The 24,782-nt window shown below is 38.4% G+C and overlaps 1 protein-coding gene across 1 annotated transcript in view; it reads right to left on the bottom strand.

The window, feature by feature from the left end:
• DNAH5 (dynein, axonemal, heavy chain 5) overlaps positions 1–24,782 on the bottom strand; it is a 291,357-nt gene that overhangs the window by 169,701 nt on the left and 96,874 nt on the right. The window contains exons 22-31 of the mRNA XM_012642647.1: positions 23,519–23,672; positions 21,677–21,840; positions 17,186–17,342; positions 14,016–14,228; positions 13,117–13,341; positions 11,550–11,722; positions 4,891–5,069; positions 4,294–4,481; positions 3,770–3,964; positions 432–566 (exon numbers count right to left, since the gene is read on the bottom strand). Coding sequence (XP_012498101.1) covers positions 432–566; positions 3,770–3,964; positions 4,294–4,481; positions 4,891–5,069; positions 11,550–11,722; positions 13,117–13,341; positions 14,016–14,228; positions 17,186–17,342; positions 21,677–21,840; positions 23,519–23,672 — 1,783 coding nt within the window. The remainder of the gene's footprint in view (positions 1–431; positions 567–3,769; positions 3,965–4,293; positions 4,482–4,890; positions 5,070–11,549; positions 11,723–13,116; positions 13,342–14,015; positions 14,229–17,185; positions 17,343–21,676; positions 21,841–23,518; positions 23,673–24,782) is intronic.

Raw genomic sequence — 24,782 nt, forward strand, 5'->3', positions numbered from 1 at the left:
AATAAAAATATATTATTTTGTTGCCCTGTAAATAGAGTCACTGATATTGGACATTGATTATCAGTCTCTACTATGAAACAAGAGTGTGAAATTATTACATAGCTGTAAAATTTGCATACAATTTCCTACCAGGCTCTACAGACTTTAAAGACGAGATTTTAGTTCTAAAATACAAAAATCATTCAAGGTATTTAGAACCCTCACATGAGGATTTTTTAAAAATCCACTCCAATTCCATTGAAATAGGCACATTTGGGAGTAGATAGGAGTCACTACAAAACGAATTTCTGAAAAGCATAATTTAAAGTTATGCTTTTCAGCACTTTGTCTGATAATTAGGCATTTTAAATAAATATTTCTAAGTCTCATTTGTGCTTAGTTAGTTGAACTGATATTTAAGTGGGTGGAACATTTCCATCTGTGAATCTTACCAGTTTAGAAAGATTCATGTCTCGTAGTACACGCATGACAATCGTGGATTCCGTATCTGTGGGGTTGGCTCTTTTTGCTGCTCCCAAGGTCCGGAGTACTGACAGAATGTTACGCAGACCAAAGTCATAATGTACCTGAAGAATTTGAACATACTTGGCTTATTTTCAATATTAAACTACTCATGGGAACTATATAAATTTGATAGAAGTCCTATTCACAATAATGAATAAATGCTGGTTTTCCTTTAGATAACTTATTGCCAATGGTACAATAAATTTCTTTATAGATATACCATTTGAGCAAATACAGAATATCCAAAAGCTTCCTCCCATCCACCATCATTAGCTGAAGCCCTTGGATCAGAACTAACTGACGTAGCTTGACAGGGGAAAAGGAATAAATTTCCTCTTGGAGTACAAATGTCCCTTTGAGCTTCTTCTTAATCAATCATACATAAGGAAATTTGCTCATATCTCTAAAGCTAAAATTCAAATTCAGAACCAGAATTAAACTGGGACTTCACTAATGACTGTCTCATATATATCTACATAGAGATAGATAGATGCCTTTTGAGGAAGAAGAAAAGCGGCTGTACGTCAGGATTACCTGGGGGAGGAAGAAGAAGGATAAATCAGGAAGCTGAGCCCCCAGCTTCATCCTTCCCTTGGTATATATTTATAAAAGCTCAATCATGCCAAATTTCAGCATTTATTAACATAAAGTAATAATTAAAATCCAATGATCCAATCACTGTGGAAAACAGTACGGCTGTTCCTCAAAAAATTAAATGGTAGTAAAATACAACTACCATAAAATCCAGTAATCCCACTTCTGGGAATATATCTGAAAGCATTGAAAGCAGGGTCTCAAGGAGATACTTGCATACCCATGTTCATAGCAGCACCATTCACAATAGCCAAGAGGTGGAAGCAACCCAAACATCTATTGATAGACAAAGGGATAAACAAAATGTGGCATATCCGTATAATGGAATACTATTTAACCATAAAAAGGAAGGAAATCCTATCACATGTTGCAACATGAATGAACCTTGAGGACATTATGCTAAGTAAAATATGTCAGGCACAAGAAGACAAACGCTGTATGATTTCACTCATATAAGGTATCTAAAGTAGTCAAATTCTCAGAAACAGAAATGAGAATGGTGGTTACCAGGGCCTGCGGGAGGAGGAAAAGAGAATTTGCTTAGCGCTGCGGTCCCTGACTTAGGAACCATGGGCCACAAAGCAGAAGGTGAGCTTCAGGCGAGCGAGTGAAGCTTCATCAGTATTTACAGCAGCTCCCCATCACCTACATCCCTGCCTGAGCTCCCCCCTGCTCTCCCCCTTCCTCATCTGTGGAAAAATTGTCTTCCATGAAACCAGTCCTGGTACCAAAAAGGTTGGGGACCACTGGTTTAGTGGGTATACGGTTTCAATTTTTCAAGATGGAAAAGTTATGAAAATCTGTTTTACAACATTGTAAATATACTTAACACTACTGAACTGTACACTTAAAAAAAATGGTTGAAATGGTAAATTTAATGTTATATGTTTTTACCACATTAAAAAATACCTATAGAGAAACAAAAACAAAAACAAAACAGTTATCTGATAAGGTAATTGGGAGCAGTATGCCTCACTTAATACTAGTCATTTGGAAGATGAAGCACATAAAAATATTTACATTGAGTTCTTGCCATCAGGAAATTTAAATTCTAATAAAGATGATTAAGTAAAAATATGAATAAATTTGCATATAAGTAACAAGTGTTGGTGGGTAAAATTAATCATAGGAAAACTTCCTATTAGAATTGGACTCTGAGTTAAATCTGTGGGCATGAAGGGAGAGTCACAGAATGTTCATCAAGAGATCAGTATGGGACCAATCGCTTTGTACACATCAACTCATTTTATTCACAACGACATTGTGAAGATGGGTTGCAGGATGTTCATGTTATATTCTTACTTATATTCTTATTTATTGCAACGTGTCATCATTTAGCATAGGCTTTCAGTAATTTTATTTGAATGTCCTAGAAAATTGTGGCATGATGCCCACTTCCTGGTGTTCACGTACTTGCAGGATCTTATCACCTTAAGGTCTTGTGATTCGCTTCTACTAGAATACAATAGAGACAATAGGTTGCATGTGATCACATGAATGTGATTATGTGGTCATATTACATAAGATTGTAGCACTCTTCTTGCTGAAACCTCTTTTCTTGCTAACTTTGAGAAAGCAAGTGGCCACATCAGGGAATCTCATGTTACAAAGAACTCACACGGCCTGCAGGAACTGAAGGTGGGTGCCTCTAGACAACAGCCAGCAAGATATCAAAGCCCTCAGTCTTAAAATCTCAAGGAACAGGATTCTGCCAACAAGCAGAGTGAGCTTGGAAGTAGATCATTCCTAGTCAAGCGTCAGATGAAACCACACCCCCAGCCAAGACCTTGATTACAGCCTTGTTAGACACTAACGACAGGACCCAAGTTAAGCTGACTCCTGATCCATAGACACTGTGTAATAATAAATGTGGCATATAATAATAAATTTTGAAAGCTATGGAATCAACCTAAGTGCCCATCAACCAAGCAGTAGATAAAGAAAATACAGTATATATATACCATGGAATACTACTCAGCCATAAAAATGAATGAAATAATGTCTTTTGCAGCAAGTTGGATAGAACTAGAGACCACTACCCTAAGTGGAGTATCTCAGGAATGGAAAGACAAATACCACATGTTCTCACTTATAAGTGGGAGCTAAACAATGGGTACATACAACCATAAAGAGGCATAAGGGATGCTGAAAACTAAGAATAGGGGAATGTGGGAGTGGGGGTGAGGGATCAGAAATTACTTATCAGGAACAATGTGCATGATTTTGGTGATGGGTACACTAAAAGCCCTGACTTCACCTTTATACAATTTATCCATGTAATAAAAAACAATTGTACCCCCTAAATCTATTGACAAAAAAAAAAGAAATGAGAAAAGTAAATGATTGAGAGGTTCCTAAAAACCAGGATGATCATATTACAATGAATGTATAGGTAGAATAAGCAGCAAATATTAACATCCATAATTCTTTCGCTTTTAAATCAGTTTGGGTAGTATTTACTTCATTTCTATGCTGTCAATATTAATTTCTTTAAATGTACTTCTCAATTAAATTATGCATATACAATTATTTTATAATTATACACCTTCCTACTTTGTATCAATAAAGAACTTTGTCAACAAGTCCGGTCTACAATTTTTCAAAATGAGAACACTTAACTGAATAGCGAAATGAAATATGCCTTAGTACAGAGACCTCCAGAATGACACACCTGCTTAGAAAGCTGCTCCTCACACAATTTGTAGAGTGTGAAAAACTTCCTGGCCAGAACAACATTGTCAATGAAGCCACAACTCGCCAACTTCACCCTTATAATTATCTGACGGTCAGGGACCATCATGGCCACCGTGCGGAAGTTAATCTTCAAGTTTTCAGGCAGTTCCTGCCGCCCGGCATAGCCAGGATTCTAAACAGAAAATACAACCCACGCATGAACAATATGATCATGGTCCAACAAGCAGATGTTAGCATGATATCAGCGGATTCGTGATACACACACAACAAATCTGGAATGACAACCAGAGATCTCACTCCCACATCTCACTCTCCTCTCACCTGGACAGAACAAGCTGTGAGGTATTAATACGATCTTTGTTTAATACTACAGGTTTTCACACAGGAGGGAAAATGACAATCCCAGTCTCCATTCATGGAAAAGGGATGACATATGACCAGGGAGATGTATGAAGACTGTGATAAAGCTGAAATTAAGTAGCTTGTCAGGCGTCTCCTTACCATGGTTAGAAAAAGCCCAAATTCAGGGTTCATGGTCACAGTATCTCCATCAGTAAAAATAAAAGATTTTTTATGCTCCTTTTTACACGTCAGAATAATGGAAATTTGCTGGGCTGCAACTGACAGAACTGGTAGATCAATACGGTTAAATTCATCAAAACAGCCCCAGGATCCAGACTGTGCCAGTCCTTAGAAAAGAAATTAAATAGAAAATCCAATTAGTATACAATTTTGGAAAGCCAAGGAAAAGGACATAATGAAGCTGCCAAAACAAGCCAGACATAAGTTTGTTCAAAAATAAAGTTGAACAAATACATCATGCATCGAGCAACCCAAAACAGCTCACAATTTGGCACTTTATCTGTAAACAGCCAACATTCAGTGATAAAGGAACATCACAAAAGGCAAGTGATACTAACATTTGATCTACACAACACTGGCAAGATTAAAGATTTTCCAAAATGTTTTACAAAGTTGAAAAATGACCCTAAAAGGTAGCCAATTGATGAAAAATAAATTTCAAAAAGATATTCCACCTTAGCTGAAATTTCTCATTAGATTAAAAATAAATTAATTTAAAAAATATATAACCCAAACCTTTAAAAATCCGTCCAAGTCCTCGGAAATCCATCTGGTCCGAACAATTGAAAACTACGACATATTTTCCAAGACATCGTCCCATATCTTTGGTAGTTTCTGTTTTGCCTGTTCCTGCAGGTCCAGCAGGGGCTCCTCCCATGCTCATTCCTAGAGCTTGAGCCAGCGTGATATAACACCTGGAGGGGAAGAAACATCACTAGAACTAACCCACCAGCATCCAGAAGGTACTTCCAAGACATCACAGTGAAATGAAACCTGCACGAGAATAGAAAACAGGAGACCTAAGCCCTTGTCCCTACATAACATTTCCAAAACTACCTCCTAAAAGACACTTATCCTTAGCAACGTTAACATGTGTTCTGTTAAAAGGAGGGGGTAATCTATGGTTAAATTAGTTTGAAAACAATTGAAAAGGTTAAACAGGCTACTGCTGAATTTTTCAGGCTTCCTTATGATAATGTGTATTGAGAATTTCCAAATATGAAAAATTACACATAGCATTTCCAAAGTTTGCTTGGAATCTTTTTCACAGAAATCTGTCCCCATCTAAAAAAAAAAAAATGATATTCTGTGAAACAGATTTGGAACCATTTAAATAGATTAATCCCCTTTTGAATCTAAGAGTCGATAATTTGATGTACTTGGGATTTGAATCACACGTTGCTAAATAATCACATCTTGAATCTATTTCTGTGAGCAGCTATGAGACCTGCACATAACTTCCACTGTGTCTTACCAGATGAGATTAACAAATAAAAGATTGGAGAGAGCATACAAGAATGCCCGGGAAGGAAAGGTTTTAACCTGATAACTTGCTGATGAATGACTTGATTCCCAGCACCACCTGGTGTTGTCAAAGGAGACAATTCGTAAAGTGATGCAATTTACGGTTTTCTTACGGCCAAACTATAAAGCATTCATCTGGACTTGAAAAATATTTCAAAGGAAACGAAGTGATTATCCAACATGAAGGGTGAAAACGAACAGTTAGCGCACCAACTGGAGGTGTTCCAGGGTCTCTATTTTATTGGAAACAGGTGCTGAAAGGCAAGTCAGTGACTCAGCCCTGAATGTATACGAGCCTGGATACGGAGGAGAAGATCTGGGGTCTTAGTTCTCCCCTTGCACTTTGGCCATCCCTTTCAGAGCGGAATCTGTCATACAACAGCCAACACGATGTGCTCCACGTGCATTATCTCACTTAATTCTCCAGAGAACTCTGGATGGAAGCTACTGTTCTTTTCCCCTGTTTTACAGATGAAGAAAGAGGCTCACAGAGATTGAGCAGCTTTTCTCAGGATGGCAGTGGGAGAGCTAAGACGTGGGCCAGCCTGTCCGGCTGTAAGCCAAGCCCTGCCCCTGCCCAGTCCACCCTACCAGGGTAAGAAATATGTCTCCCTCAACTCTGTCCACTCAGCTGCTCTGCCTCCCAACCTCTCATTATAACTGGGATCATTAGGTTTATATTTAAACTGAAGAAGTAGCAAGTTGCTTCAAAGAAATCATCCTATTTATCTGAAAAGCGAGTAGGCATGTCAGGTGACTTATCCCTTACTTTCTCTGCATGGTGAAGCTTCAGACCAACTGCTACACTGGTACCCGAACTGCTTTTCAGTGACAAGAATGATCTGTCGGAGCATCTCCCCATACCTGCTAATGAGACTCTTCCCAGAGTATCCTATACGTGTGTGTGCCTCCCTCCCTCCCTTCTCTGTTTTCCTTTCTAATCTCTTTCTCTTAGCTATTTTCAAAAATGTCTCCATTTGTGAACAGGGTTTGAACTTTGCGTGTTTTAGTGGCCTGTTGACAGCTCTGTCTCAGTTTCCCACCTTCCAATTAGACTGCTGTAAACTCTCTGCTGTCAGGATCTGGGTCTAGTTCACACTTGTACCCTCAACTACTTGCCTAACCCCTGTCACCTTGTATGCTATGAACATTTGTCGAATAAATGGCTTGTGCTGGTCCAGCCCTACACTCTTATCTGGTTTCTCCCATCCCGACAGCTACTGGAATTAGAGATATAAAATTTGACCACGATGCCAAATGAACAGCAACCAACCTCATGACCTGAAGCCCATTAGCACTCAATTTAATTTAATTTAATACCAACAGTATTAAGTATTCATATCACGGTAGATGCATTTCATCACATGTAAACCAGAAGTGGTTTCAGCTCCTATTGATTCTAAGATGCTGAAAAGTTTCCTAAGACAACAAAGGTGCATGCATCAGCAAGTTACTTTTCTTTGTTGAGAACTTGGTTTAGTTACAGACTCTTTGATTACAGGCCATGCTTAAGGAAAAACAAAAGGAAACGCTGCTAAAGAATGTGTTATCAGTGAGTCAGAAAAACAACAATCATAGCAGAAGTAATATTAATGACTGCCATTTGCTCTGTGTATTCATGTTACCTCTAGTCCGTACGATGATTCTAAAGAAGGGAATCAGAGACATTGGGTGTCTTACCTAAGACTACACAGCTGTACAGGCAGAGTTGAGTGGTCAACAGTCAGGCATGACTCACAGAAGCTGTGAGAATATGTCAGGGAAAGATACACATTGTTAGGCCTGTCTACATTTCTTCTCAATGAGATAAAACGCCTCTAATAGCCCTCGACTTCCTCTGCCCTCTGCCTTAAGTGACAGCTGTGGTCCGAACAATTCTATTCTTCTCTGCGTGTACTCAGAAGTGGGAGGAAGGACGAGTCATTAAAAACACCATGTGTTTTTGGCCAAAGGTGCTTTATGTCATCATATTATAATGACTATTTCATCATCAGAAATGTCTGCAACTCTGTCTACATGGGGTTGAGCTCCCCAGAGCCCAGAGAGCTGTCGCCATTGCTGAATTTTCACAAGTCAGTCAGCGAAATGCTAACAACAAACATACCAGTGCCTCTAGCATTTGACTTTTTCAAAGTATTAATTTCAGTGAGGAGTTTTCTTTTCGAAAAGAGAGCAAATCTTGCAATGGAATCCAAATAACCAGCAAAACGTGATGAATCACCTCTCACATAATCAAATTATTTAAAGAAAAATGAACAAGTGAACATTTTAGGTGAATCAGGCTGAAACACACTTTGGAAGCACCTCTACTTGTACACTTATAAAAAACTTCTTTAGCTTTTCAAGTTCTCAAGTTTTTTGATATAAAAATACATGATAGTGAACGTAGTGCAAGAATCAAGTAGCAGAAAAGGTTGTAAACTATGATATCTATATGTGAAAATTTAAAAAGGATTTTGACATATAGCCATGCAAAGTTTTCAGAGGCATATAAAATAAACTGTTAATCATTTCGAAAAATAGGAAAGTTTTCCCTCCCACATTTTCTACTTTATGTTCTTCTTTACCATTTAAAATTTTCATCATTAAGATGTAACTTTGGAAATAATCATTTCTTTCATTTATTCAAGAAATATGTATTTAGCATCTGTTACGTGACAGAACTATTCTAGTGAATAAATCACATGAAGCTCATGCGTCGAGAAGCTTATATTTTAAAGGAAGGAGACAGATTATTTTAAAAAATAAGAAACAGGGAAAATAAAGCTGGGTCAGAGGGTTATGGAGTGTGAGGATTGCTGCTTCAAATGTGGAGGGTCAGAGACCCCTCTGAGGTGACCTCTGAGCAGAGGCCTGAGGAAGTGAGGAGGCAAACTAAGCCAAGATTGGAGGAAGAGGGTTCCAGGCCAAGAGTGCAGCAAGTGCAAGGGTCCTGAGGCAGGACTGTGCTGGCACTGTTCAAGGAACAGCCAAGGAGCAGGTCACGGGAGCTGAAAGAGGAAGAAGACGCAGAGAAGTGGCAGGGGCCAGATAGTGGCAGGGGCCAGATCGTGGCAGGGGCCAGATCGTGGCAGGGACCAGTTAGTGACAGGACTCTTAGGATGAAGTGAGGACATTACTTTTACTTTTTGTGAAATGGAACCCAGTGGAGAGTTTGGGGCAAAGGAGTGACAGGATCTGACTTATATTCTGGTATCTGAACTGAGAACAGACTGTACAGGCAAAACAGCAGAGGCAGGGAGGCCAATTAAAAGACCATCGCAATAATCCAGGTTAGAGATTATGACGGTTTGGATAAGATTGGTAACAGCAAAGGGGTGAAAAGTGGTCACTTTCTAGATGAATTCTGAAAGCAGCACTGACCAAATTGATGGTAGATTGGATAACAAGATGCTGGAGAAAGAAAGTCTTTAAGGATGCTCCAAGGATTGTTGGACTGAACAACTAGAAGGTAACATCTGCAGGTTTCAGGGATTAGGACATGAGCATCTTTGGGAAGACCATTATTCTGACTATCACACTTCCCCCACCAGTGTGATAACATGGAATGGCCATTTACTAGAATGCAGAGTTGACAAGAGGGTACTTTTGTGGGAGAAAAATCAAACATGCTATGGTAAAATATCCTATAAGCACCCAAGTGGACATGTAGTGTAGGCAGGTGGATATATATGTCTGGAATTCAGGGGAGAAGCCCTGGATGGATGCAGAGATTTGAGGTCAACGTCTAGTGGTATTTAAAGCCATGTGGGATCACTTAAGGAGACAGGGAAGAAAAGAGCCTTGGCATGTTCTACGATTAAGAGGTCAGGAAGGTGAAGAGGAACCACCAGTAGGAACAGGTATGAAGGGACAACCACACCAGAATGAGGAACCAGGCGAACGTGGTATTCTAGAAGCCATGTGAAGAAAGCGTATCAAAAAGGAGAGAATGATCGACTGTGCCAATCCTGCTGATTGTTCAAGGAAGACGAGATCCAGAAAGAACCATTGGATTTAGCAACCTGAAGGTCAGCGTGACTTTCACAGAACTGTTTTATCAGAGTAATGGGGAAAGTGTGGTCGTCAGAATATTGGTCCCCAAAGATGTCCACGTTCTAATCCCTGGAACCTGTGAACATGTCGCCTTCCATGGCTAAAAAGACTTTGCAGATGTCATTAATGGTAAGCATGTTGAGATGGAGGGATTATCCTGGATTACCCAGTGGACCCAATCTAATCTCATGAGTCCTTAAAAGGGGAGGAGAGAAGCAGAAGGGCAGGCCAGAGACCTGAGACAGAAGAAAGAAGAGAGATTTAAAGCATGAGAGAGACTCGACCCACCGTTGCTGGCTTTGGAGATGGAGGAAGGGGTTGAGAGTCAAGGACTGTGGCAGCCTTCTGAAGCTGGAACAGCCCTCGGCTGACAGTAAGAAAATAGGGTCCTGGTCTTATAATCACAAGGAAAGGAATTCTGCCAACCACCTAAAAGAGCAGGAAACAGATTCCCCGCTGGAGTCTCCAGGAAGGAACACAGCCCTGCTGACATCTGATTTTAGTCCAGTAAGACCTGTGTGAGATTTCTGACGTACAGAACTGTAAAAATGGTAAACCTGTGTTGTTTCAGCTTCTAAATTTGTGGCAATTTGTTAGGGCAGCAAAAAATAAAAACTAACACCAAGTGCTTGGAGTGAGTTCAAAACAAACCAGGTGGAGAGAAATTGTGCTTTTGAGGGATTTTGATGGGAGCACAGGAACTGGCAGGGAACGGGAGCCGTCACAGCAGGGTTTTCTGCATGGAAGCCTTACAGCATGTTTGTATGTTGATGAAAATGATCCAGTAGAAAGTGAAAATTGATGCTGCGCCCAGAGAGGAAATCGTGGTTTCAGTGGAGGGTTGGCTTTGGATGGCAGTGCAGATGATCTATCTGGACAACCAGGAGAGAAAGAGACTTCGTGGAGAGAGGTGCCCACATTAGTGGACGTGGTAGCGGAAGACGAGTGCACAGTCTCTCCTGTGACCGCATCTGTCTTCTCAATGAAACAGGAAACAAGGCCTTCGGTGGAGAGAGAGGAAGGGAAGGCAGTACTGGAGGTTTGAAGGAGAGGAGGTGTGACATAACCGCGTACGTGTTTCAAGGGAATTTCCTAGATGGTAACTCTTCACACTTTTTAAATGAGTAGTATTTTTAATTGACAAGTCATCATTACATACACTTATGGGGTACGGTGTGACGTTACGTTACATGCACACAATGTGATGTGACAATAGAGATTCAGTGCATCCCTGAACAGAGCATATACAATGTGGCTGCTGCCACAATGTTCAGATTAGACTAAGAGAATTACAGAGTATCGTTGCTGGAAGGACCCTTGGAGACAGCCAAGTTTATTTGCAAATGAGGAGACTGAGTCTGGGGAGGCTGCAGCGACGCTCTCGCAAACGCCTCCATATGCCCGGCCCCGTGCCTCTCCCTGCTTTTCACCTGCATTGACACTCAATTTCTTTCCTGCTAAAAAAAAAAATCTAAATTTTTTCTCAGTAATGAAAAGGTACTAAAGCAGCCCTCAGGGCCCACGGTGATTTGTACCTAGTGACACACAGCAATTAATTCCCGTTCTTACTCATTCAACGTCCGCAGATACATCTAAACTTCGCCTTTGTAAGACTGAAGGCAAAGGAAGAAAGGTCTGTTTCAGTCACAAACCTAATTACTGGATGAAGACACAGGCGTAAAGCTAACAATACTAAATTTCAGAAGTTTTAATATCAAAGAGCCAGTAAACCCTAAAGAGACATTAAGCAAAAATCCCCTGAACAACTCAAGAGAATAAAAGCATCAGGGGAGGAGGGGAGCAGAGAGGCTGAGGAACCAGAATCCTCCCGTCACCTGTCTGTGAGTGGCGTTATGACAAGCCTGTCAGTGCAGCCTAAAAATTCATTCTGGTATATGAAAGCCACATCTGTGATATGAATCATCATCTTGTCAGAATCTTCATTAAAATAAAATCTGCACTGTTTCAGCCACTCGAAGTCCGTAGGACTCTTGATATGCGTGTGACACTGAAATCCAAAAGATACACGTTAGAGCGGCGGTGAGAATCACTTATTAAACATACACATTAGCATTCATGTAGACCATAAAGTGACATAAATAGAACTCAGAGACAACCCAACTAGTTCAGAGATGTCAACCATATCAGCAGCCAACCCATTCATTTACTGATCAATAAAAAGTAAACTGTAGAAGATATGGGGAAAGGAAAATTCAAGAGCAATCCCTAGTTATTCCCCTCCCATTTAAATGGCATTACGTATTTTAATAATAAGAGATTCATTTCTTAAATTTCACCCTTAAATGCCCAATACCATAGTCCTAGTCATGAAATACAATCTATGGAAAAACATGTTTTGGCATACCAAGACAGAACTAAACAACCTCATTAGGAAAAAGGCATCTCTTAAGATTATGACAAAGTATATTGTTGAGGGTTTTTTTTAATCCGTTAATTATTTTTCCTAGGAATTACATGGGGCCAAAATTTCTAACATCTAAATGACAGGTTATTGCCTAGCCATGCTTTCGTCTGAATTTTAAACCAGATTTTAAGGCACTTTAATCATTTTTCTTTGACAAATAAGAAATCTAAAATTACCCTGAGCCCTTTTTTCTCAGAGTGGCAAATAGAGTGCTTAACTATTAAGAGAGGAGATTAGCACACGATAGCTTGAATGCGCTGCCTCTATTTCCATCACATCAGTACCAATCTTTCATAATCTTTTTTACATAATGGGGTGAGACACAATCCAAAAAATTATTATGAAAATAAGAGCTTCTTGCCTCTCTTATCTGATGTTATATTTTACAGGAAAGGACAAATTTCATTTCATTTCTTTTCACATTTCCCATTTCCTACAGCTACTAAACTCTCTTTTTCCACTCTATTCTCTCCTTAAAGGCAAAAACCTGCATGACACCTGAATGTCACAAGCTATATTGGGAAAGACCATTTGCAATCAATGACATAAAATGTAGCGAAACTTGTCAAGGATGTGATTTTTCAAAAGGTCCTAAACAGCTCCCCCGGCAATATTACTAATAATTTCTGTAGCAAGAAACCGGTGATCTTCAATTAATAGCTAAAAGGAGAAAAAGACAAATGAAAGCTTTTCAGGATGCTATATGACATTTAAACATTAAAAATAATCACAGAAAGAATTGTAAAATAAAGTCTAATTGCCTCAGTAACATCTTAGCACAGATCATCGGAATATGACTGACATTTCAGTTAAGGACGGAAAAGAAAATCTGACAACAAGCTCTGATTACGAAGATGATTCTTTGACTGAATTTAACCTTTTCCCCAAATTCAATCAAACTAAATCTAGTGGGAAAACACAGATAGCGTCTAGGATTTGCTTTTCTGGATATGCCACAGCATTTACAAAGAATTTACCAGCTCATCAAAGATATCCCGTTGGTGCACATGAATAGTAATCAAAGTCTCGTATTTCACCCGTTCTGTGGAACTCAGATCCTTCGTGGTGACATCTATCAGTGTGTTTAGTAGCTCCAGGAAAGACTGATTGGTTTTCTGCATGATTTTTTTATCAAACTTGGCATTTCTAAGGGCTTCTTCTGAATCCCGTGTCCATATCATTTGAATTCCTAATAATCCAACCTTACAGAAATAAAAAAGGGTTATGAGTATGTGTGGCATATTTATACATTTAAATAGAAAGAAGAACATAATGAATAGTTGTGATTATTATGAAAGTATAACGCCTTGATTACACCAATTTGATACCTTCTTTCACAACCTGTGAGAACTCTATTTCTTGTCATTTTAAGTTATTTATGTTTAAGTCACATTTCTTCCTAGATAGATTTTAAGTTTCTTGCAGGTAAAGAACATGTCTTAAACTTGCTTTGCCCAAACTAGCACAGTGTTTACACAGAGTAGATGCTCACAAAATTTTATTGATCACAATGACTAAAAAAAAAATTGTTTCCTGTATTTGATGCTAAAATATATTTTCATTTTTCTAGTAAAGTATTCACTAGGTACATTTTTATGACTTATAGACATTGTTACATAAAGATATTCCATAGGGGGAAAAGCTGTTTTAAGTTAAAGAAGATATATCAAATATCTCTACAACCCAAATACACGTTTAAGTTTCTCTATACATGACCATATAATCTGTAGTTGAAATCGTTACAGTTATCTATATTTAGTGAAAATTTCAATATTGGTCCGGAGTTAAATGATAGCCATTTGTGAAGCTTACAATAGACAATGAGATTTAAGATGACTACTTTATAAAAAATACTTTCCAATTTCAATACACTGACCTGAGCAGGGAAGAATGAAAGAAATTCAATTAACTGGAAACCTGTTTCTTGAATATTTGCAGCTGCTTGGCGAATCACATGATGTAATGAGGACTGGGATTCCTCTAAGAGAGAATTAAGCCAAACTTCCACGTTGCCCTCTGCCATCACAGGTTTATGCAATTCAATCGTCTCACCCTCTCGAGAGGAAACTGACAGAATTCGATCGTAGATCTATGTTAGAAGCCAACAAAATAGCTATAGTCATATAAAAATTTTTAAAATGTCTACCTTTCCTCCATTCTCCTCTTGTAAATGTTATCCTTCCCATAGAAATATTATAAAATACTGCACAAGGCAAAATACAATATAAAATTGATTTCAAAACAATAAAAAAGTTACCCATGAAATCTAAAAGTAAACAATAAAAAAAGTTAGCCATGAAATCTAAAAGGGAATACTCAATCAATTCCAAATAATCTGTACCGTAAGGGGGAAAACATTTTCTACAGGAAATATTTAATACAAATGTGATGACGAAAAAAATCTCTAAGGTTTCCCTAGCGAAATGAGACTCTTTCAAAGCTTGTCATTGCACACCACAAGATTATCAAGCTGACCTTAGCAGTAACCTAGTCAATATGATCAATGCAAACACTTTACAAGGTAATTCCAATTTTGTACCAAACCTGGCGCTTTTTACAGGAGATCTTGGTCGCACATAATGTTTTGTAATTCAAACCCAGCTCCTGTTCTGGTCTTTCACTCCCATTCCCATGCAGTCTGACAAAATGAGAATAGCATAGTATTTGGAGTTCTAAGATACATTCCATGACCGTGCACTGTTGGAGGAAAACATCTCTGAGACTAAATTTCTTGCCTATAATTAGCCATTAAAAATCATGCTTGCCCTATTTTCCTACCCACCTCACACGCTGTTCATGCCAATTAAACAAAATAACACGAACTATAAAGTAAATGCAAATGTTTGTTGTTGTTTCTGTTCTGTGGTAAAATGGAATATTGTTCCTTTGGGCTCAGATTTAGTGCTGTACTGATGAAGTCCTCCTCAGTTGTAGACAGAAGCAGTCTACCAGGAAGCTAATGAGTCTTCAGTTTCAGGGCCCTTTACTTACACAGACCCTCTCCAAGGCTCTGAGTGTAAATTTGTAAAATCTTATAATTTTATAAGATTTAGGACTCACACAACCAGGATCTGCCCCTGGTTTTAGAAATCTTATGGCAGGGAAAATAAAAAACAAAAGCAATTCTATCTTAAGAAGTAATTGCTATGAAAAGAAGCTAAAAATCTGTGGGCATTTAATCAACAAAAGAGGAAGTTTAAATTATCTTCAATGTACAACTTGAGACTGTGAGAAGCTTTGCTCTTGGACCATGAGGTCATAGTGCTGTAGCAAAAGGATTTAAGTGAAACATCAAAAAGAACTTCCTGGTTAATTTAAGTCCCTTCTTTCAACCCACACATCCAATAGATCACAAGAAACATTGGTTTTAAGCGATTAAAATCCATCCTATCTTTCCTTCCTCTCTGTCCCTTCTGACAAGGCTTTTATTATAGCAGCTCAGCCTTTTCCATCCTGACTCCGCCATGGCTTTCAACACAGTTTTCCTTGGTTCCTTTCATTCCACCTCCTGCCCTGCACCAGAGCAGCTTTCTGAAACACAAATCAGGTCACTGTCCTGCGTAAAAGCCTCACACAGTCTGGTATCACGTTTAGGATGAAGTAGAATTCCACAATGTGATGCGCTCGGTCTTTGGAATCTGGCCTGTCCCTGCTCCTCCCTTTGCTCATCATTCCCTGTTGTGAGTTGAATTGTGAACCTCAAAAAACATATGTTGAAGTCCTAATCCCTGGTATCTGTGTGGTATCGTGAATGTGGCATTATTTGAAAATAGAGTCTTTGCAGATGCAATCAAGTTAAGAGGAGATCACCTTCTAGCCTCTAGAACGGTGAGAGAATACATTTCTGTTGTTTTAAGCCACAGCAGCCCTAGAAAACAAATGCACTTGCTCACATACCCACACTCTGACATCCTGGGCTGCCCACACCTCCGGGTCCCTTGCACATGCCCTTCACCTGCCTACTTATCAGTTCAAGTCCATATTCTCCTGCAGAAAGCCTTCCCTAACACCCCTATGCACCCAGATTAGGGCTCCCTGACAGGAATTCCCTTGAACCTTGTGCTTCATACAAGCACAATAACAACAATTCAAGTCCAAAATTATCAACATGGAATGGCCAAATTTCTCTTGAGTATTGTACTGCATAAAAATGACTTCAGTGTTAACCATGATGTATTCTTCCTGAGAATCCAGGGGCCAGCATCATGTCTGGCACAAAGCAAGAGGCTTGACCTCAACAACTGGTTTTTAATTGCTTATAATGGAACAGCTCTAACACTGCACTAACTGCATGCTATAGACTCTATTTGTTTACTCCTCTGTCTCCTGCACCAGAGCTGAGTCCCCGGAAGCTAATCCCAATGTTAGGCATGACATCTGACACATGGTAGCTCCTCAATAAAGTAAACTACATACTAGGATGAATACATAAATATTACTAAGGGTTTGTATGAAGCACCAGAGGGAAACTGAACACAATATCAAATGGGAAGGGTCACATTCCTACGGAATTTTTAATAGAGGGATGGATTAGACAGTATCTTTTGGCAGCTGTGCAAGTATAGTCGCCCTCAAGTTGAATGACCTTTTTCAGGTCCGCTAGAGCTCCCCAATTCTATAAACGTGCAAGTGTAAAAGAAATTTCAATAAAGCATGCTGAAAACTTCTGAAATCTGATTTTAAAAAATCAAATCACTGGGGCAATTCTGTTTATTCAAGGCATAAGTTTATGAGCAATTGGTTTCTTTACCTTGTTGGATTTCTAAGTAGTTAATTTGGCCTGTAAAACCATGAATGCTACATGCAATGCATTTTTAATCACATTTAAGCTACAATTTTTTATTCAACTCTACACTTTGGATAGTAAAATAATTAGCCAGTTTTGAAGGTAAATTGGACCCCAAAGTTTGTTCTCGGTTACTGACCAAGAAATTAATGGACAGGAAAGTAACCCTCTGTAAACACAGGATCAGAGAACTACTTAGTAAAGACCACTGAGATTCTAAGATGCAGCGATTGTCGGCCAGCAATGAGAATGAAGTGAACCTTTTCATGGAACTTGACAGTTTTAATGTTGTCAAACACATTCAGCAAGTGGGCTTGTATCGTGTGGGAGTCCGACGCTTGCCCCAGAATCTCCAGAAGGGCGGGATCCGAGACAAAGAAGAACCGAGGGAAGCAAAGTCGTTTCTTCTCCAAATATCTAAGAAGGGAGGAAAAATATAAACTTTAATAAACACACAAAAACTGACCATTCTAGGAATACATTAGCCTGGATGGGAAAAAACGAAAGACTGTGTGATGATCTGATTTTCCCACACGATTTTTCAATATTTTTTGGTGTTTTTCATTTATGAAGAGATTTCTCAGTTATTCCATATTCTGATGGAGAAATGATTTTTTTTTTCCAAAATTGGTGGCAGAATTTCTTCATTGTTTACAAGTGCAATGTATACATTTTACTTAGTCCGGAAAATCTTGTGCACCCTTTGTAGAAAGCAGGATAAAATACACACAGGGAATTTTTGGTTTGGTTTGGTTTGATTTTGCTCGTAAGCACAGCGCTGTGTCAGCTAAAGGCTCTATATAATTCTTGGAATTATATCTTAAAGGGAATCCAGTGAATCCATTGTCAGAGCAGAAGCAACGTCCAGCCATGAATGAGCTCCGTGGACGGGCCTGGGCCCTGTTCTCAGCCTCCCGGAGTTGCCGAAATCCAGCGACCACTCCTACCATCGACTTGCTTTCAACTGCTTCTGCTTCTGTATTTGCTTCATGCTATCGGGACTCCTTATGTTATGGATATATGGATTCTGTTACTTTCTGTAGCTCTCTATCGTCATTTTCTAGCACATTTGGTTGTAATTATGGTGACTTAATTGCACTTTTTGGGGGAATTTTACCAACTTTTTAAACTTTGAGTTTGTTTTTAGTTTTTTAATTTCTATTCTTCTCCCATCGTTTGTATTATTTATTTGTTTCCTGTGTAAAATTAGGAGGAAACATTCTTATTTCACAGCAGAAGAATTCTCTTCCCAGGAAAATAGAGTTTTTGCTAGGGGATTATGTGGATCAGAAACCAGAGCCAGCGGCACCCTCCGAGGGCAGGATGGTCCACAATTGGTCAGCCGCTGGACTTGTCTTGCTGAATGGGATGTCCAAGCCCAGGCAAGAGCCAAATTCCTCAAGATAAAAGACAGGACGTTTTCAAAAAGAGGCAAAGAAAAAAAAGAGATATCGGGAGGCTCGTGGTAAGTGAGGAATTTGGGAAAGAAAAAGACATGTCTACACTGATGATGATGGATAAGCCTTGGTGGGGGGGTTGAAATCATCCTCCCCAACTCTCATCAGATGCTTAATAAAATATACATTACAAGCTCTCATGGCAACTGGATTTCTTTACTTTGGGCTTGTGAAAAAGCACAAAGGAGGCAGGATAGAAGAAGAGGCAGCCCAAAGAGTCTGTTTTCTTACATCCCCCTCATTTTCTTAAAATCTTACTTTTATGCTGGTAATATTTAATTTTGTTTGTGTTAGCTTTTTACTTTCTTAGTTTAAAATTGCTAATTTTATTATTTTAAATATCCCAATCCTTATTATTTGCATAACTTTGATTTTTATTCTTACTAACTGACTTACTAATTCCTATTGGTTACTTGCTGTCAGTAACCTGGCTTGATTCTGGTGAGGAATCTAGTCGTGTTTTCTATCCAGTTAGACCAGAATGGAAGGAGGCTATGAAATGTGACAGCCAAACCCCTGTAATGGTATGAAGAGACAACTTACCGTTACATAGACATTCCTGCTTAACCCCCACCCAAATTAATTTTTTTTTTAGAGACAGGGTCTCACTCTGTCACCCAGGCTGGAGTGCAGCGGCGTCATCATAGCTCACTGCAGCCTCCAACTCCCAGGCTCACGCAATCCTCCCAGCTCAGCCTCCCTAAGTGAGACTACAGGCACATGCCACCATGCCCGGCTCCCCACTCAAAATGACATCCAATCTGTGTGAAGACTCTTCTTGTCCATGCTATCCTTGACAGTTTGGGAGGGTGTTTTTTTGTGTAAATATGATTACTCAGATGTTTATACTGGACTTAAACATGTTGCCTCATAACCTCTTCTTGGTAATAGAATCAAAAGGGAAAGTTCAATTTTTAAAAAAGCTGTGAATACGTGAATAATTTTAGAGTAGATTTTTTCTCTAAAGAGTTATAAAACAATGGCAAAATTTCAGGTGATAGAATAGAATATGTCCACGGTAAAAAGAAAGAATGAAAAAGAGAAAAATATAGGTCAGTGTGTGTGTGTGTGTTTGTCTGTCTATGGTGGTGGGTGGAAGATGAGGAAGGAAGAGGAAAATAACAAACCCAGCTGTAGGTGGGCCAGCACATGACTCCTAAGCAACATTTTCAGTGGTGATTGAACCTATGTGATGTCCTAGTGATCCCTACCCCTCAATCCTTCCATCCTGAAGAGCCCTGGGAAGATGGAAACTCTCATAACCCCTTTCTTCTTTCTCTCTGGCCTTATCGTGGCAGTAGACTCATGGCCCTCATGTCAGGTCTGCATTCAAGAACCTTCAGCAGTTCCTGAACCACAGTTGGTCATGCTAAAAAATCGTTATGACTAAAAATAATGACATAGCATCAATCATTTGAAAACAAAAATCCTTCTTTTTTTCAAATGTCTTTCAACAGTTACTTGAATTAATCTGACAATTTTATAAAGCAGATAAAATCATTAATACCTGTGAAACAATTTTTCTAAAAATTTATGTTGGAGGAATTACTTGCAAGTGGATTTGCTTTGAAGTAGACACTGAAAGGATGCTTTACTAACACTGGCATTGGCTATGATCATGGTATTTAATAACCCTGCTTAGGACAAGTCTCTAAAGGAAAGGTATTATGGTGACACTTTATAGCATAGACCTTTGGGACATCTATCACCTAAATTACAGTAAACATGCAAATATTTCCTAAGGAAAATCTTGGCCCTACCTCCAGCTCCTACTGAAGCACCTCCATAGATAGTGGGGTAGACACCCATTTAGGCATGGTCTTGTTTGGACTCTTCAATTTCCCCAAAAGGAGACCAACTTCAACATCTCCCCAACTGAATGCCAAAGTCTATGAATTCGTCCTTAATCAGCAGCACAGGTTGCCTATCCTCTGGATTCTTGTTAGAGTTTAAATCTCTCATATTTTATGCTGCCCAATACCTTCTACCAACATGGATATAAAAATGACATTCATGTAGGATTTGTTGAAGTGTATGCAGATATTCCATTTATGAGAAAGGCTCATGTTTGACTCACTCTGTGATGAGAAAGTTGGTGAGGATTCTGCTCAGGGGTCCCTTTTAAGAGGATACACAATAGAAATTCCTCCAGAGTATCAATTCAAGGACAAAAAAATATAATGTTTTCCTGAGCAACTACTACCTCCTGTCTTCTGAATCCTATCAATGTTGTGCCTAATCATACATCTCTCTTTGCCTTGGGCCCTAGGAAAGGCATTTGGTCTTTGAATCTAAGATCCATTGATAGGTTTTCTCTGCAGCGATTTTAGCATCTTAGTTTATTAGCACTTCTTTTCCTCCAACCATAACTTTCTCATCACCTTATTATTTCCCAGTAGCCATCTCAAAACTTTTTTTGGTTAGCCACGAATAAATATTATTATCCATATTACTTATATGTTATCATACAGATATTTTTTTCTATTTTCAGCTCATTTTTTTGTCCTCTATTTACTTCGCAGAGATCCTTCCAAAGTACCATTTGAAGCTCAGTATTTTCACCATCACTGTGAGTGCAGCCTGGCTTAGATGAACTGGGTTCCTCAGTGCACATGACAAGTTGGCTATTCATGGGACACTTTTACAGATCATGAGGATATAGGAAAAGGTCATCTGTCTCCCAGAGTTGGCCAAGAAGACATCATCATTTAACTTAAAGGCTCAGAATGAGTGGGTGTTCCTTAAGTCTCAATGTGCACTTAGAATATTACTGTTTAACATATTTCTACTTACATTATTTTATTTTGATTAACAAAAGGAAAAAAGATTTATGACTCTTGGAATTCGCCAAGCCTACATATGCATAAGTGTGTGTGTATGTGTGTACATAGATTCATATTATATTAGACCCTGATTTTTGCATAATAGTGACTACTTATGGATACCACACATTGTTTCATATAATGAGTATAACAAAATATTTTGGTTCTACAATGTTTAGCCAAGAATAATGTCAGAAAAAATAGGCATATTAATTTTAAAAGGCAGGAATGAATGTTTTTAAGATCTTATCCCCATGCTGGAAGTAGCTTTAAGTTCTGAGTCTAACATCAGGACAAATCTAATAAGTATTTGGAAAGAATATAAGACTATAAATATTAGTTTTATCTGTGCAACAACTTTATACATGAATTAAGTCTTGGCAAAAGAAAACAAATTTGGCTAATGCTACCTAGTCCCTCTGTTCCCTTTCGTCTCTAGATGCTGAGAGCTTTCAAAAGCCAGTGCACTTACCCAGTGAGGGACTTCTGGCATATTTCCAACTGGTCCAGCAAGTGTGGTAACAGCTGCCCCAGGGTCTCATCTCCAACGCAGCACTGAACTACACTGGGCATTTCGTGTGCCCGAGTCATGATCTTCACCCAAGATTTATCTATATTGGAAAAGCGCTTGGCCTCCTATGAGAACAAGGTAACAAAGCACACTGGACTCAGACAAATCTGTGATCAGATGGGACAGAGTATCTCACATCCTTCCAGCTGAAGCTAGAGTTCAGACCAGTTCAGATACCCAAGCTACATGTACCTAATATCACGCAAGTACTATTTAAATTGTTTTGGGGCCTTTTGCACCATACCATCCTTTTTATTAAATAAGAATCTTTAGCCCAATTTTGATACTCCCATTGTGTTAAGTGAAAACAAGAAACGACTGCAAAAATAATAACACAATACAAGATAATTTGGGAGGCAAGGACAGTCTTATTTTTTTCCACAGGTTATCTCTAAATGGGGTAGATTTTCTATTTTTATGTTTGCTACATTAAGCATTAGATTGTTTATCTAGAAAAATCATTTTAAAACGAGGATACAAAATTAATTCTAGTATAACCATAATATGGCAAAATATTTTTAAGTAGCTATTTTTGAGAAAAAATGGAAAATGCACAGATTATCTTGAGAGGGTAGTGATCATTTTTATTTTTCTTCCTTAAAGCTTTCTGTATATTACCAATAAGCATATACTACCATATATGATAGCAAGAAACTCCACTTAGTTCCTTAAATATTCTATGTGAAAGTTTCCATTAAGTCCAATTTCAGATTCTTCTCTACCCATCAAGAAGGAAAACATGCATGAATATAAAAGCAAAAATAAATAAATAAAATTTTAATGTGTAAATACATTTATGATAGCAAGAAACTCCACTTAGTTCCTTAAATATTCTATGTGAAAGTTTCCATTAAGTCCAATTTCAGATTCCTCTCTACCCATTAAGAAGGAAAACATGCATGAATATAAAAGCAAAAATAAATAAATAAAATTTTAATGTGTAAATACATTTTACTATTGGTCAAAAAATAGTCTATCTGATAATCAGTTAACAGATCTGTCTTCTATAAATTAAAAACTAACCAAAAAGAAAGTTAGGAAAACTAAGTGAAGGAAACATTTAACATAACCATGCTTCTAAAACTCAAATATATTGTTAAAACATTACCATCTTGCAAACAACTTAAGATAATTGAATAAGGGTCCTTGAAAATTGGTTAAAATGTCTATTAAAAAAATCTCAAAATATACTCTATAGATACTTAGTAAGATAATTACAATTTGATAAGAAAACCATGCTCAACAACATCTTGAGAAAAAAGGTCTTTTTGTTTTGGAGCTTTTTTCCTGCATATTTCTACCCCTCGATTTTACAGTACAGATATAATTGGTTAAATTGTATAGTGTGCATTATTTCAAAATGTCAGTAGAAGAAGAAAAAATTATCCTACCATTGTCAAGATAACTATGCCATAATTCTACACCGTTCCAAAATCTACCTTGAAATTATCTGAAGAAGCATTATCAATTACGCAGGGACTCATTCTTTGTTTTTTTAACCCTCTGTTTCCTGTCAAACCTCACAGTTTTGTATCATTCTTACTCTCTGATTGCCATGCCAATCCTTATCACAATCCCTCATTCCCTTTGAAGAATAATAGCATTAACAAGGACAACAAAAGGATTTGGGGAGAGGGGTTCAATAGAGGTTAAAATACTACGGCATTTTTTAAGGGCATATTTTTTCCTAGATATTTCTCTAATATGAAAATCCTGATGAAATTATAAAGAAAATTCCAAAACCTTAGGCAACTGCTTGGCAATGTCTCCTCCCACAAAGACAGCTTCTAAATAAATCCACAAGTTTTGCACCGTCATCCAGCTCTCGATGATGTCAGTTGAGTTGGAAAGGTACTGCACCCACTTTTGAATCTGGGCTTTGAATGGCGTATTGTACCTAGAATAAAAAGTATGTTTAGGATTTTGTTTTTGCTGTGTTATTGTTTTCAAACTAAAAAGGCTTCTTAACATCTTAATTTTTAACCTATTTCTTTACAACATTGACTATGTGGTTGGCTTTTAAAATGATGCAACCAAGTATTAATCCATCACCATTTATTGGGCATTGTTAGTCTAATTTTTCTCCCTTTGATCCAGAACATAGAGAGGAATGAGAGAATTGTAATATAAGGAGCAGATCAGCCATCAGACTTGATTCTACCACACTGCCAGAGTAATATGATACTGGTCACTGCTGCTATGTCCAGGAGAATAATACTCTTTCTACTGAGCTTCTGTGGCTATTCTGGGCCTCTTTCTAATTTCCCACCCAGCCAACTCACATTTGGTGTACATGTGTGCTAGGTTGATGCCTCTCCCATAGGTAATCTATCTTCTCCTTTTTTTCCCTTGAGACAGAGTGCCAGTGGCCTCCCAATATCCTTTTCTCCTTCTTCTTTATATAGAGAGGCCCATTTCTATGGGGGCTTCTAGCTAGCCAGCTAAAATACTGAATTTCCCAACCTCCTTTGCAGTAATGTGTGGTCATGGAACTAAGTTTCACATCAATAGTTCTCAGCCTTAGCTGCACGTTGGAATCATCTGGAAAGCATTAAAAACCATAGCTGCCTGCCTGGGTCCCACCCACAGAGATGCTGATTCAATAGGTCTGGGAAGTGCCCAGATGTTGGGAATTTTAAAAGTTTTGTAAAGTTCTCTAGGTTTGTCTGGTGTGTAGTGAAGGTTGAGAACTGCTCTCCTATATGAAATGTGAGTAATAGCATTGGATGCAGTGGGCAGTGTGGAAAATAAGGTCACACCAGACAAAGCCTGAGTCCCTGATGATGTGGTGAAGCCCCCATTCCAGCTTGAATCATCTGCCTTGGGACTTCTTTTACATGAGAGAGATAGAAACTTCAGTCTTGCATAAGCGATTTTGTATGTGCTGCTTCTGTTATTTGCAGACAAACTCAATCGTAGATGATTATTATTATTCTTCCTCTTATTTTTTATCGATCCCTCTAGCCCCATATAATATGGACTTGAAGTCATATTCTTGAATAAAATT

This window comes from Propithecus coquereli, unplaced genomic scaffold, assembly GCF_000956105.1.
Source record: "Propithecus coquereli isolate 6110/MARCELLA unplaced genomic scaffold, Pcoq_1.0 Scaffold100, whole genome shotgun sequence".
NCBI classification, from domain to species: Eukaryota; Metazoa; Chordata; class Mammalia; order Primates; family Indriidae; genus Propithecus; species Propithecus coquereli.